Source organism: Myotis daubentonii, chromosome 5 (genome assembly GCF_963259705.1).
Source record: "Myotis daubentonii chromosome 5, mMyoDau2.1, whole genome shotgun sequence".
NCBI lineage: Eukaryota > Metazoa > Chordata > Mammalia > Chiroptera > Vespertilionidae > Myotis > Myotis daubentonii.
Genome location: NC_081844.1, coordinates 78,989,716 through 79,004,845, shown reverse-complemented (window position 1 = coordinate 79,004,845; position 15,130 = coordinate 78,989,716). Strand labels below are relative to the sequence as shown.

General features: G+C 50.5%; 1 protein-coding gene across 4 annotated transcripts in view; it reads right to left on the bottom strand.

Annotated features, from left to right (window-relative positions):
* The window catches only part of SLC25A48 (solute carrier family 25 member 48), a 41,909-nt gene that overhangs the window by 19,599 nt on the left and 7,180 nt on the right, over positions 1 to 15,130 (bottom strand). For 3 of the 4 annotated variants that reach the window (XM_059698440.1, XM_059698437.1, XM_059698438.1), the window contains exons 3-4: positions 13,208 to 13,279; positions 10,443 to 10,701 (exon numbers count right to left, since the gene is read on the bottom strand). In XM_059698440.1, coding sequence (XP_059554423.1) covers positions 10,443 to 10,701; positions 13,208 to 13,279 — 331 coding nt within the window. The remainder of the gene's footprint in view (positions 1 to 10,442; positions 10,702 to 13,207; positions 13,280 to 15,130) is intronic. The other variant, XM_059698439.1, reaches the window with a different exon arrangement.

Sequence of the window (15,130 nt, the reverse complement as noted above, 5' to 3'; positions counted from 1 at the left end):
GACACGCCAATTCACCTACCATTGGGATGTGCAAGGAAACCTGAGGACCCAGCGAAAAGCCACTCAGGCATGGGAAGAATGTGCAACTCCACACAGACAGTGGCTGCTGCCTGGAATTGATTTTTCTCATCATTGTTATAAAATGACGTTGAACGAAATGATGTTATTCAAGGCCCCACCGTACTCAGCTCACACTGCACCACTGATCTCAGCCTGTTGTTCCTGAACTGTCAGGACTTGGGCTGAGGAGTGTACACATGCATGTGAAGGGATTCACATTAGGTTTTGTTATTTTGAAGAGGTGAAATGTATTTTGTTTCTCTAATTATAATTTTTTGCTCTAAAATGAGAATAAAACCATGAGTCAAATTTTGCTCATTTCTTATCATGAGTGCTTCCCTATTGGACCATTTTTTGCTGTGCTCTCTAAGTCAAGAGCTATGACCTTTCACAATGATAGGTATGGGTTATAAATCTCAAATGCTCATAATGCCTGTGTTTTTCTTTGTTTTGCCCAAATTCAGTTAGGATCAACTCAAGAGCTCTATACCAAGACTGGCAGGATGTTCAAGGTCAATGAAATTGGCTCCCACTCTGCTCCTAATTTTCCCCTTGGAGTGGAAGAGGGCCTACAAAGTTCTAAAAGAGCCTCCTCCAGATCCCTCCCACCTTGTCTGGAGCGGCCCACCCCCTAGATGTGGCTCTGACCTCACTGCCCTGCACCAGTGGCCAGTGCCTTGCTTGCCTCCTCCCTGGCCAGGAGGTCCCTTTGAAGAAGACTCTGCAGAGGGTGGGGGCTTCCAGGTTTGGCCAATCATAAAGTACCATGCAAGCACCTCTTGGGGGTCCTTCCAGACACAGGTCAGGGTTCCCACAGACCTGCCACTACTGCTCCTCTTCTCAGAACCCAGGACCACACCACAGCAGCCACTGTGCCCTTATTAGATACAAACAGGGAAAGTTCCATTTCTTTCCCTTTCTTAGACAATGCCTTTCAATTTCTTCAATGGGCCATCACCCTGCAAACAGGAAAGCTCACTGAAACACAAAGGCTGGTCACTGATTTACAGAGGGCCTGGCCCTCAGCAACACAAAGGCCTGGCCACTCTCTGGAAAGGAAAGCACCACCAGGCTGCCCCTGTATGTGAGCACATAGGGGGTCACTTTCTATAGAAAATCCCTGACAGATTGGCCACCCACAGACGAGGCACTGCTGGTCCCCAGTCAGTGACGAGCGGGTTTACCAAATGTCCTGTGCTTAGATATGTCAGGGCCGTGCGGCTCTCAAAAGGAAGTGGCAAACATGGAGTTATTTCAACAGACACAAGAATCCGAGAGCACTGTAGATGGAGAGAACCCCTAAAATATCTGACACATACATTATGGCCATTTTTTCCCTCACGTGTAGGTGCTATTATGGAGAATAAAAAAATATTTACTTAAATATTCTAACCCACAGTAGCTTCTTGTAATACGTGTTTTCTTAACCCATGAAAATGGAAAGGATGGTTGCAGCTCTATGGGCTGGACCCCATTTTACAAATAAAAAGGGACTCAGAAGAAGCTGGGAGCCGCCAGCCCATGCAGAGGCTATACCCCTGTTATGCTCTGTCCTGATCGCTGCTATTTTGCTCTCACTGGTATTTCCTGCCATCGGTTAATGTCCAGATGGCAGGGCTCACACACTGTGTGTGTCCCAGGGCCACTGTAACCTCGTACCTGACACTGTGCCCCATGTATGTGCTTCAACATCCATGCAATGAACACCTGAGCATCTGATTGAGCAGATCTCAAATGTTCACCTCCCATCACCCATCTTGGCATTCATCCAAGCCTAGTCCTCTCTGGTCCTTCTGCCAGAGGCTATATGAACTAAAAGAAAGTTACAGCACAATCCCAGGAACCTGGCTGCGGATGGCTTAAAGCTTCAAACAGGACACCAAGAGCCAAACGGACACCATCTGACATTGACTGGCACAAAAGTACCTCATGGAAGGCCCGAAATCAGCATATAAAATAGTTAGCCTCTCCTTTCCTCTCTGAAATCAATAAAAATATTAAAAATATAAGATACCTAGGAATAAATTTAACCAAGGAGGTAAAAGGCCTGTATTCAGGAAACTATAGGACAATGGAAAAGAAATAGAGAAAGAAACAAACAAGTGGAAGCATATATCATGTTCATGGATTGGAAGAATTCATTAAAATGTCCATACTACCCAAATCCATCTATAAATTCAATGCAATCCCAATTAAAATACCATTAGCTTACTTCACAGATTTGGAACAAATATTCCAAAAATTTATATGGCACCGTAAAAGACTTCGAATAGCCACAGCAATCTTGAGAAAGAAGATCAAGGTTAGAGGGATCACAATACCAGATATGAAATTATACTACAAAGTCATTGTAACCAAACAGCCTGGCTACCGGCACAAGAACAAGCAAATAGATCAATGGAACAGAACAGAGAACCCAGGACTTGATCCATGTCAATATGATCAATTCATATTTGACAAAGGAGGCAAGTGCATGCAATGGAGTAAAGGCCGTCTCTTTAATAAATAGTGTTGGGAAAATTGGACAGGTACATGCAAAAAGATGAAACTAGACCACCAACTTACACCATAAATAAGAATAAACTAAAAAATGGATAAAAGACTTAAATATAAATCACAAAACCATAAAAATCCTAGAAGAAAACATAGGCAGTAAAATCTCAGACATCTCTCATAGCAGAATTTTTGCCAATACATCTCCTAGGGCAAGAGAAACAAAAGAAAAATTAAACAAATGAGACTATATCAAACTAACAAGCTTCTGCACAGCTAAAGAAAACATCCTCAAAGTGAAAAGGGAACCCATTATATAGAAGAACATATATGCCAATGATATATCTGATAAGGGGTTCCAAATTATATATGGAACTCATACAACTCAACCAAAATAAAACAACCAATCCAATTAAAAAATGGCTAGAAGATCTGAACAGACACTTCTCCAAAGAGGACATACAAAAGACATATGAAAAAGTATTCAACATCACTAATCATCAGAGAGATGCAAATTAGAACAATAATGAGGTACCACCTCAGCCCTGCCAGAATGGCTACCATCAATAAATCAACAAACAACAAATATTGGCATGGATATGAGGAAAAGGGAACCCTAGTACATTGCTGGTCAGAATGCAGACTGGTGCAGCCACTGTGGGAAACAGTATGGATATTTCTAAAAAAAGTTTAAAATAGAACTTCCATTTGACCCAATGCTCCCACTTCTGGGAATATATCCTAAAATCCCAAAACACCAATCAGAAAGAATATATGTACCACTATGTTTATAGCAGCATTATTTACAACAGCTAAGATCTGGAAACAGCTCAAGTCCCATCAGTAGATGAGTGGATTACAAAAGCTGTGGTATAGTCCTGGCTAGTGTGACTCAGTGGTAGAAGTTGGTCTGAGCACCTACTGAGTTCGATTCCCAGTCAAGGGCATGTACCTGTGTTGCAGGTTCATTTCCTGGCTCTGGTTGGGTGTGTGCAGAGGACAACCAGTCAATGTCTCTCTCTCACTTCAATCTCGCTCTCTCTCTTCCCTCCCTCCCTTCTACTCTCTCTCTCTAAAAATCAATGGGAAAAAAATCCTTGAGTGAGGATTAAGAAAAAAACATGTGGCACATTTATACCATGAAATACTATAATACTATGCAGTTGTAAAAAAGAAGGATCTCTTACCCTTTGTGACAGCTGGATGGACTTGGAGAGCATTATGCTAAGTGAAATAAGCCAGTCAGAGGAAGACAAATATCACATGGTCTCACTCATATGTGGAATCTAATGAAGAAAATAAACTAAGGAATAAATAGGTCCAGAGACATGGAAGCATGCAACAGATTGACAGATCTCAGAGAAAAGGGGAGGGGACAGGAAGAGATTAACCAAAGAACTTACATGTACATATGCTTTACCCATGGACACAGACAATAGTGTAGTGAAGGCCTGGGGTGGGATGAGTTGGGAGATGGGTGGGTTAAGGGGGGGGGGGGCGGATGGGGGACATCTGTAATACCCTCAACAATAAAAAGAGAAAGGAAGGAAGGAAGGAAGGAAGGAAGGAAGGAAGGAAGGAAGGAAGGAAGGAAGGAAAGAAGGAAGGAAATAAATAAATAAATATCCAAATCATGGTCCCAGCGACTGCGTAGTCTCAGATGCTTGGAGGCATCCAGTAATGTGCATGTGCCTCCTCGGGCATCAGGCTGGGCGCTACCGCCGTGGTCGGGGCTGGAGCAGGCTGTGTAACCCCTCGTTCATTTCCTCAGGATATTACCAACTGGCAAACTCTTGCCTAGTTCCTGTTTCCAAAGAGTCCAGCAGTTTCCCCATGATCTGAAGGGTCCAAGGTATGCAGACAGTTTAGTGGAAAGAACCCTGAATTGGGAGCATCTGCGATTTGCTTTGTGACTCGGTGCCATTTACTGTACAACCTGGTGCAAAGAAATCCACATGGGGCCTCAGTTTCCTCATCATCTATAAAAGAGGAAGAATAAGTGGCCTGTCCACATCATTTGGTTTTTGTGAAAACTAAGGGCAAATGTTGGCAAAGGTACTTTACTAAAATGCATGTTGTGCAAATGTCCTTTCCTCGAGGCAAATTGCTATCATTCCTAATTTTATGACCCTGTCCTGCTGTGACTCCGGATTCCGGAAATGCTGGACCTGCCAAACTGAGGTGCTGTGGCCTGCTGCCAAGGCTGTTGGGAGAGATTGTGAATTCCCGCACGGAGCCAAGAACTACCAATACTAATGTCACGTCCAGAAATCAGGACAATACTTGCTCTTGTCAGTTGATTCAAAGAACAAATAGATGTGTCACCAACATACGTTACTTCACAATGGTGTGTTCTGTTGCAGTCACCTTTGTTAATCTCTGGTAGCTTTGTGGGGCCACAGTTTGAAAAAGACTCAATCAAACTGACCAGAATTCAAGGACTCCTGTAGAACGACATGACTAAATGCATGGCCTGCCCACAATCCCCCTCCGTCCACGTCTGGGCTGCCACTGCTCCCGCCCTCACTTCCTAATAGCAGCCAGAGCCTGTGTGAGAAGGAGGCCTAGGCCAGTGATGGCGAACCTATGACACGCGTGTCAGAGGTGACACGTGAACTCATTTTTTGGTTGATTTTTCTTTGTTAAATGGCATTTAAATATATAAACTAAATATCAAAAATATAAGTCTTTGTTTTACTATGGTTGCAAATATCAAAAAATTTCTAGAGGTGACACAGCACCAGAGTTAAGTTAGGGTTTTTCAAAATGCTGACTCGCCGAGCTCAAAAGGTTCACCATCACTGGCCTAGGCTGTGTGGTCCTGGCTTGTCTCCACTTTCTGTGCCCCTTGTCGTGCTCCGAGGGTTCCTGCCTTCCCACACAGGCTTCCCTTCGGGAAAGTTAGCATCAGTAAGTCCTGCCCTGCACTAGCAAAGTATTGGAAAACCCGTTGTATCAAAAGGCTGCTCCTCCCAAGGCCAACCTGCCTAGGGAAGAGTTGTTTATCTTGGCAGTCACACATCTTTATAGCAGCAATAAAACCACGCTGCCAAAGAGACCAACTGATGTATGGAGGGCTCTGAGGCACAGCTAGTGATCTTCCCAGACAGACACTGCTGAAGACGTGGGGAAACTGGAGAAGTGTTTTCACCCCAGTGGTCAGCGTGGGGATTCCTGGGCTCAAACAGGCTTTGTGTTCTGGGTGCAGTGGGCGACCTCGTCCAGATCCGCCTCCGCACTGCCCTCTCTGCTCTGACCCCGCAGCCCAGCTGGGCTCCTCTTGACACGCCCAGAGACCAGGACTCTTTCTTCCTCCAATCCTGGTCACACGCTGCCCCCTTTATTCTATGCACATGATCTTGAACATGGTAGAGGCCAGCACCTTCCCTTCCTCCCCCTTGCCCTCAGAATTCTCTCTGAAATGTCTCTTTCCTTGTCCTCTCCCAACTTGGAAAGAAAGCCTTCTTCCTTCTCCACCCCTTGGTCTCTGTGCCCAGTGTCACCCCTACTTCAGCAACCCTCCCTTCTCTCTGCTGCCTGGCGCTGCTGACAGGAGTCTCTCGGGCCTCTGTGTCCCCTGCTGCGGAGCTGGGTGGCCTTGGCAATGCCCTGTCCCACCTGAAACAACTGAGTGAGCAGGCAAGCCACCTAACCTGAGCCTCAGTTTCCCTGCCTGGAAAATAAAGAGAATGGCAGTGCCTATTCACAGCTATTATGATTTAATCACTGAAGGTACGTTAGTGTCATTATAGGTCTCTGCTCCTTCCCAATTTTTTTTTACTGTTTTCTCATGGATGTCCATCCTCTGCTTTTTTGCAGCTTGCCTTGACATTGGTACCTGATGTCATGACTGCGCCTGTCACTTCTATGTCTGACATTCCAGCTGTGGTCCCACCGGCACCTCACACGTGAGCCAAGCCAAACTCATCACGCCCTCCCTCAAGCCTGCCTGCCAGCCAGTTCCCAAGCAGCAGCGATAAGCACGTATTGATCACCTCCTCTACGCCAAGCACTGTCTCACACACGTCATTTGCCATTTAATTCCCAATGTGGGAGGTTCCACTCAACAGTCACCCAACTTTGAAATCCCCGGGCCATTTTTGACAATTTCTTCTCTCCTGCATGGCTTGTTGGTTCTATATCATCGATGCCCGCTGCCCTGCACCTGAGCCCATCCTCAGCTAAGAAAGCCACACTCTTCACAACTCACCTGCATCTTCCCCTCCCTGCACTGCACGTCCACACTAACCAAGGCTCCCACGACCCGCCACGTGCCTGCCTTTCCTGCCACTGACTCTTTCCCTACACTGTGCCTGAGGCTGAAACACCTCTCCTTGTCCATACCCCATCTCTAAATCCTAGCCGGTATTCAAAGACCCGGTCAGCAGCCACTTCCTCTCTGGAGCCTCCTGATCTACAGCGCCAGGCTCCAAGGTTCTAGTGTCCTCGACGGGCCCTGCTCATTCCATACATCTGACTTCCCACCAGACTGCACTCCCTGAAGGCAGGGCTGTGGCCTGATGCCTCTGATTTACCTGCTGTGTTTGGCTCAGAGCAGGGACGGGAAATGCCTGTGAATGAACGAGTCAGAGTGAACTCAAACTGGTGTGGCAGTCAGCCCGGTGCCTCCTGCTGGGCCTGGGGAAGTCACCAGGATGGCCAGCAGAGTTAATGCCCAGGCCTCTTCTAACCCCCCAAAATCTGCCCTCTGGTGGTATTGAGGGCTTTCTGATCTGCATATTGATTAGGCTCTTACTGAAAACACAGACCAGATGGGGGAGGAATGAGTGCTGTTGGCCATCAGCCTCCAGGCTGGGACTTGGCCAGCAGGGCTCCCCGTGGGGCTCATGACTGTGCAAAGGGTAATGATGACTCTAAAAGGGAGGGTCCCTTTACAGGTGCCCGCTGTCAAGGCCACGTCCCACTGAACTCAGGCCAGCTCTTCCGTGTTTGCCAATTGGCAGAGGCCCAGGAGGAAGAGTTTATGAGGGATACTGCTGTTCTGGACGCAAGGGCAGTCAGTGCCAATGAAAACTCTCTCTGACCTCCAGCAACCCCAAATGTGAGCTGGCAAAGCCCTTCTGTATACCAATTTCACATGTACCACGAATCTTAAAAGTGACCATAGCCTTTGACCCTCTCAGGAATCAAAGAGCCCACACATTTAGGGAAGTAATCCTAAATAAAGGCAATTCTTTATGGAAATGTTTGCTGACGACATCACTATTGTTAGAAGAGGAAAAACTGTAAACCACCTAAATGTTCATCACTAGAATGACTGTTAAATAATAAGTTTACTAAATCATAGCTAGCACTGGTTTCGACTTTTCAGTGTGTTAGGACCTTCATGTATAACATTATCCCATTCCATCCCAGATGCAAAATAGCTGCTATTATGCCTGCTTTGCAAATGAGTAACCTGAGGCTTGGCCATGTTAGGTGAGGCGTCCAAAGTTTCTTGACACTGGCAGAGAATTAGAAGCAGGTAGTCTACCTCCAGAAACTAAATTGTGACCACACACATCAGTCTTCTCAGTGTGTGTGTGTGTGGTGTGTCTTTGCATGCACGTGTCTATTTGATGGAATATTGCACATCCTTTAAAAATATTATCCATCTATTTTAAAATAATTTATATGCTATTTTAATAACAAAAATATTTGTTATAATGTTGAGCTAAAAACAGAATATGAAACTGCGTAGGTAATATCAGTATAACCTCCTAAAATATTTAATCTATGTGTATAGAAAAGGAAAAGGAAATGTGTGTTAACAGTGATTGTAGCCCAGATGGTATAGCTCAGTGGTTGAGCGTCAGCCTATGAACCAGGAGGTCACGGTTCAATTTCCAGTCAGGACACATGCCTGGGATGCTGGCTCGATCCCCAGTAGGGGGTGTGCAGGAGGCCGCCAATCAATGATTTCTCTCTTATCATTGATGTTCCTCTCTCCCTCCCTTCCTCTCTGAAATCAATTAAAATACATTTTAGAAAAATAACCCAGGGATTACATTTGGGAGGATGGGCATCTTCTCCCTCTATAGTCCATGCTCTGCATTTTCAGCCACGGGTCACCACCAATGGACAATCAGGCTTTAGTAGAACCACTGGCTTTATGTTTGCAAATCCGCCAAGCCATGACCTGAGCTGCAGAGAAGCCGGAGGCTTCTGGCACTTGGCTTTGGCACATGGGCGTAGTCTCCCATGGCTCAGTGTCACCACCCAGGAAGTTCATGGGCAATTCAGGGGTAATGCCACAAGCCATGAGCAATCCCACAAGCCCTGTTCAAGGCTGCTGGAAACGCCCCCCTCAGCCCAGTCACCATGCAGAGAGGGCCTGACCCAGAGCAGCGGCCACAACTTGCAGCCAGCCCCCGCCTGCACTGTGCTTTGGCTGTGCAATGTCATGTTGTGATTGGCTTTGTTTTTAATGGAATTATCTAATAATTTCCAATTGAAAGACCCCACAGATAAATCTAGCTTTCTGCTGTCTCTTAAAAATCAAAAGATCCAGGCCCCATGGCAATTGTCAGCAGGATCTAGCCACTCCCTCGGATAGGATGTGGGCCCACCACTCCCTACTGCCTCCAGGTACGCAAGCTGATGCACGTGCTTCAGCCACTGCCTTTCTAACAGCAGAGTGATGTGGAAAGGGCAGGACGTCTGTGTCCGTGCTACATGGAAAGAGGAAAAATGAAACGTAGGCTAGGAGGGCTGTGGGTAGCCACCAGTGGAAGAGGTTTCATTCTCCGCTCACTTCTGTTACCTCCCTGGTCCCAATGAGTCTGAGTTTTCTCCCTCTGGCCTCAAGGGTTCCTGAGGAACAGTTCAAGGCCAGTCCCGGCACCCTCCCGCTGGGCAGGGAGGGCAGGCTGAAGACCCGCTGGCTGGGCTGCTCCTGTGCCAGCTCTGGGAGCTCCGTCAGTGGGCGCACGGAGTCCACAGGGTCACACGCAGCAGGCTGCCGGGGAGAGGGGTCTTCTCCGCGGGGGCAGTCAGCCCCGTTGGGTGCCTGAGGTGACAGGAAGGGTCACGAATCCAGCCCTCCCATTATACAGAGCGGGAGGCTGAGCCGAGGAAGGGGCGGTACCTTCCCTGAGGAGACAGAGTGAAATCAGAGCCAAGACCCAAACTCCAAGGTGCTGAAATTTGTCTTCTAAGACCCCCAGCTCATCCTTTTAAAGCCGGCACCTTCTCCTCAGCACAGGAAGTGCCTCCTGGTACCGTCCCTCCTCCTTGGTCAGAACCACTCCCAGGAGAAGATGCGGGAGCCTCTCAGCAGGAGGAAGTGACAGGTGCAGGAGTGGCCACGGGGCACACCGAGAAAGGAAGCTTTCACTGGAGTGTCAGGGGCGAGGAGAGCAGCAGTCCCCTCGCGCCCCTGCGGCCTGTCCGGGTGCGAGGCACAGGGACATGGGCAGGTGTGGCTTGGACCTATGCCCCAGGCCTGGCTCACTGCTCTGCTGTTACCCTTTTTCAATTCTTAATGACTTTGAACAAGGACCCCACATTTTCCCTTTTCACTGGGCGCTGCAAACTGCATAGCTGGTCCTCACTCACAGAGATTAATCGTGTCCCGAATCAGTGCCTTGACCTCTGGGAGCCTCAGTTTTCTCCTCTGTAAATGGAAAGGGTAATAGCATCTGCCTCACAGAATGGCCATAAAGACGAATTAAGAGAACACAAGCAGAGCTCTCAGCAGTGCCCAGCACGTGGTAAATACGTAAGCAGTGAGAGTTCCTATCTAGGTAAAGGAATAATAATGACAGACTATTACATGACCACATAGATGCCCTGCTCAATAGAAAGAATGCTATCCCCGCACCCCAAATCTGGCAAATGAGGAGGGGGTCACAGGTGCCCAGACACCAGGCCCCTCCCAGGCCTCTTACTTTCCCGAAATGCCTGTGTTTGCATCTGCAGGCGGATCTTGATGAGGTCCACAGGCGTGCCCAGTCCGACGGACACCACGCCGGCCACCATGCTGGCCAGGAGCAGGTCTGACAGGGTGTGGGGCGGGCTGGCCTCAGGCTCCCTGCTGTGGAGCTGGCTGAGGAACCTCTGCGTGTTACTGAAGACCCCAAACACCACCGAGTTGTACACGGCGATGCTGGCCAGGGGGAAGGACATGCCCTTGAAGAAGCCGAACACCTGTGGGGAAACCGGGAGAGGAAGCGTGAGAACTGCAGGCGGCGCCAAGCTCCCCACACTGTCCGGGGCACAGACCTGCCCTTCCGCAGGCTGGTGGGGAGACATAAATCCATGTGCCAGTGAAGAGGACACAGGCAGATGCAAATGTGGAAGGAGATGGTGGTGAGGACATTCCTGCCCTGAGGAGAAACCAGCTTCTGCGTAAAGTCTTGTTGACAGAGGGTGTGTCCTGGGCCTGTAACCAGTATTTGCCCCTGGATGCTGTGACAGGAAGGGACTGGCAGCTGTCTTAGGCAGTGTCCGAGGGGTCTGTGGAGCCCTAGTGGGTAAGTGGGCTTGCCAAGCATCACACACACCCTCCTCATTGCCACTCCCATGAAAGCATTCTCTGGGCACTTGCCACACACGTGCCAGGCGCTGGGGCCAACAATAAGAAGGAAAGTTTCCCTGAGTTCAGGTCTGGGGGTGGAGTGGGGGAGGGGTGAATCTGGATGGACAAAGCTTATATAATAAAGAGGTAATATACAAATTGACTGTCACGCCCTCACAAGATGGCTGCCTACAACCAGGCCGGCAGGGGGGTTAGTGAGGGATGATCAAACAACTGAACAGCAGGCTGTGTGAGGCGACCGGGGGGGCGGGGGGGGCGGGAGGAGGAGGTGGCATGAGGGGCGACCAGGCCGGCAGAGGGAGGCAGTTGGGGGTGACCAGGCTGGCAGAGGGAGGGGGGGTGGGCAGTTAGGGGCAATCATGCCGGCACATAGAGGCAGTAAGGGGAGATCAGGCTGGTAGGAGGGGCAGTGAGGGGCAATCAGGCAGGCAGGCAGGTGAGTGATTAGTAGCCAGTGGTCCAGGATTGTGAAAGGGATGTCTGACTGCTGGTTTAGGCCCGATCCCTGGGGGTCGGACAACCCCCAAGGGGTCCCGGATTGGAGAGGGTGCAGGCTGGGCTAAGGAGACCACCCCCCCCCCCCATGCACGAATTTCATGCACCAGGTCTCTAGTGAAACTGTAATGTGCTATGTTGTGGTGAGGGACTAAGAAGAGGTGCCACAGCCCCCAGGGACACCTGGGCCAGCCTGCAGATGGGTGCCCCTGAGCAGGGGTGTCTCTCAGAAGAAGAGCTCAAGGAAAGAGCCCCAGGAAAAACAGCATGGAAAGGCTTCTGCATGCAGGCAGGACACTGGAGGCTGCGGAGAAAGTCCTTCAGACTGTAAGCTCGGTGAACAGCACAGCTGCTCTGCAGACACGGGAAATCCCATAACCTTGGAGGAGTCAGGGTGGCGTCTGAGCTCCACCCCACGCCCAAGGTGAAAATCCTGGAAGCCGTCGCACAAACCCAGGCCTCATGAAGACCTGCTAATCCCAAACGCGTGCCTGCACCTTATGTGCCAGAGATAGGACACCTCCCACATGCACGTTTGCTCACACATGCAGCAGACACACACACACGCACACACACACACACACACATATGCCCTGCTCCCCCTCTTCCTCAGGTCACCTGGGGCATTGCTAAGCCCTGAGCTGCTGTGTCTCAGAGGAACATCCATGGTCCCCACAGAATCCATGGAGCTGACACTGGCTGGCAGACACGTGGGGGACATGTGCCAACAGGGAGGATCAACAACCACCCCCCGGCACTGAGGGATTGCGCATTACCCTGGAACAGTCAGTACCAGGTTGGTCGGACTCGCCCAGCTCCAAAGCAGCCTATCAGAGAGATAGAACAACACCCTGACACAGGACACACTTGATCTGAGGAGAAGCTCCAGGTGCGGGCGGAGGCCCCCCAGCTCCAGGCCACGTCCCACGGGGACAGTGGTCAACAATGGGGCCACATTTCTGGTGACTCGAAGACAAGCCTGGGACTGCCATGGGGCTAACACCTGGCCATTGCTTTAAATCAACAGGTCATGTCATCCTAAATTTTACAGTTTATTTTAAATCCCCCCAAAGAGGCCTCAGATAGTCTCCCTAAAGCATCCGATAATTCTCAAGAAGGGCACCTGATGCATCTTCTATAAAACATTATTCAGCCTTTCCCCATTTGCAAAGAAAGATCTTGGGTCCCAGGGCCTCGAGCTGTGGTTCAAGCCAGCTGTGGGCGTGTGATGGCGCAGCGCCTGGCTCCAGCGCTGGATGAAAGGAAGCCTGTGAGCACATGGTACCAGCCACTCACTCAGTTTTGAAAACCTGACAGGTCACCCTGTTTCTTGCAGGAATTTTCCACACTGTGGTGAATTTCTCCAAAGCAGTTATACAAAACCAGGTTTTTTCTCCCATAGCATCACACTAGGTGGCAGGGTTAGGCGGTGTGAGCTGGTCAGGGAAACTGGAGCTAAATGTGATGAGTGGGAACAGACGGGCCTCCACCCAACCTGCCGGTGGCAGGGCTGTGGCCACGCCCCCAAGCCTGGATGGGCTTCACCCCATTCTGTGGGAGGCCCTGGTGGGTGTGGCTCCAGCACCCGCCCGCCCGCCCGCCCGCCCAAGGAGCACTTACACTCTCCTTCCTGTACACCATGCGGATGCAGCTGAGCGTGTTCCCATAGCCCACGCCGGCCTGCAGGCGAGTCTGCAGAGAGAGGCAAGGGGGTGAGGCCAGGGAGAGGTGCTGAGCGCCCAGCACTGGGTCCCCCAGCAGGAACGAAGGCCCTGCCCAAAGTGACCCCGGCAGGAGGGAGGGCTGGGCTCAGTCTTGGACAGGCTGGCCCTGTCCTCCTCTGGGCGTCCCATGCAGACCTTCTCCTGGTCCAAGAGAAGAACAAAGGTCAGTTTGTTGAACAAACACGATGCTTGTTGGGGACGTCTGATCCCTGCCTCGGGTACAAAAAGCTAACTGGTGTTGTGGCTCTGTCTGTCACTCTGAACTCCCAATATTCCCGGGAAGTGACCTGCTCCTCTCACCTCCAGAGCCCTTCACCTCTCACCGGCGTGATGGCCTGGCCCCTCCATGGCCCCTGCTCTCCCTCACTCCTGATACAGTCAGACTGATCTCTGATGGTCTGATGAATTGTGTCACTGCTGCTTATGGCTGTCCAGGGGCCTCCTATCAACTTAGAATAGACTCTGTGTTTAGTCCGCACCCAGGAGGCCTGGGTGAGTGTACAAACCTACCTCGCACCCCACCCTGCCATTTCCTCCATCCCCTGCCTCCGCCCCACCGTGCACATTCCCTGAAGCATCGGTTTTTCCCCCCTCCAGAACTTTCCACCTCTGTTCTTACCCCAAAGGCTCTTCCTCCAGCAACTGCTCATCTTTTTGGTCTGAGTTCAATGTTGCCATGGTGACATTTGTTTGCCTGTTTACCGAGCGTTTGTTTGCACGCCTCGTCTCCTACTGCCCTCTTGTCCTGGAGCCAAGTGGGCCCTCGCTTCTGGCCCCTCTGCACTGTCTGAGGTGGAAGGTGTGGTGTCCTCTAATGGGGGCTGGCCATGGTGACCAGGGGCATCATGAGGGCACAGAGGGTCCGAATAAGCCCATGAAAGTGCCCAGGGCGCCCTCTATCCTGGTCTCAGAGGGTTCTACTTCTTTTAAGATGTGTGGCCTATAACTCCCCATTACAATACTTCTTGCCCTGGCCGGTTTTGCTCAGTAGTTAGGGCATCAGCCCTCAGACCAAAGGGTCTTGGGTTTGATTCCTGGTCAAGGGCATGTACCTCGGTTGTAGGTTCCCTTGCCCTGGTACACACAGCATCAGCATAAACCGTAAATGTACCCGCTGTGCCAGGAGCCAGGTGAGAATCCTGGCCCCCGCCCCACTGTCATCAAACAGCAGTGACAAGGAAGCTGCAGGCAGGGCAAGGAAACTTTGACCCAACTCAGCACCCAGGTAGGTCTCCTTGCTTGGCTCTCGCATGGGCCAGTCTGGGGCTTGAGACACATCCCAGCGTATGGCCCACTCATTGCTCTACCCTCAGTGCTTTCTGCCCATTTCACAGACGAGGGCACCAAGGCTCAGGGAGATTAAGTGCTGTGCCCTGGTCCCAGGAGAGTGGGTAGGGAGGCTGGACTGGACTAGGGCTATTCTGACTCTGAAGCTCTACCCAGACCTTTGTCAGTGAAAGGGGATCTAGAGAAAATGTCAGCCAGAGGAAAGAAGGAGGAGGATGTTTTGGGGAGAAATGGCCCTGGGACACCCTCCTGGGCTGGACCCAGAGGCTGGCCATGTAAGCTGGCATCTCCAGGCGGCACCCAGCAGGGTGGTTCTCAGGCTGAGCAGACACTGGCTTTTACGAATCAGAAAGGGTCCCCTCCAGATGCTCAGGGGACAGAGTGAAGAGAGGAGGAGAGCTCCAGCCTTTTCAGGTGACATGTGGCCAGACCTGCTTATGCAAGGTGGGATGGAGGTTCCAACAAGGCCCACTCACCCCTGGCCAACCGGGGCGAGGGAAAGACACTCTCCCAGGAGACGCAGAGTGTCTGG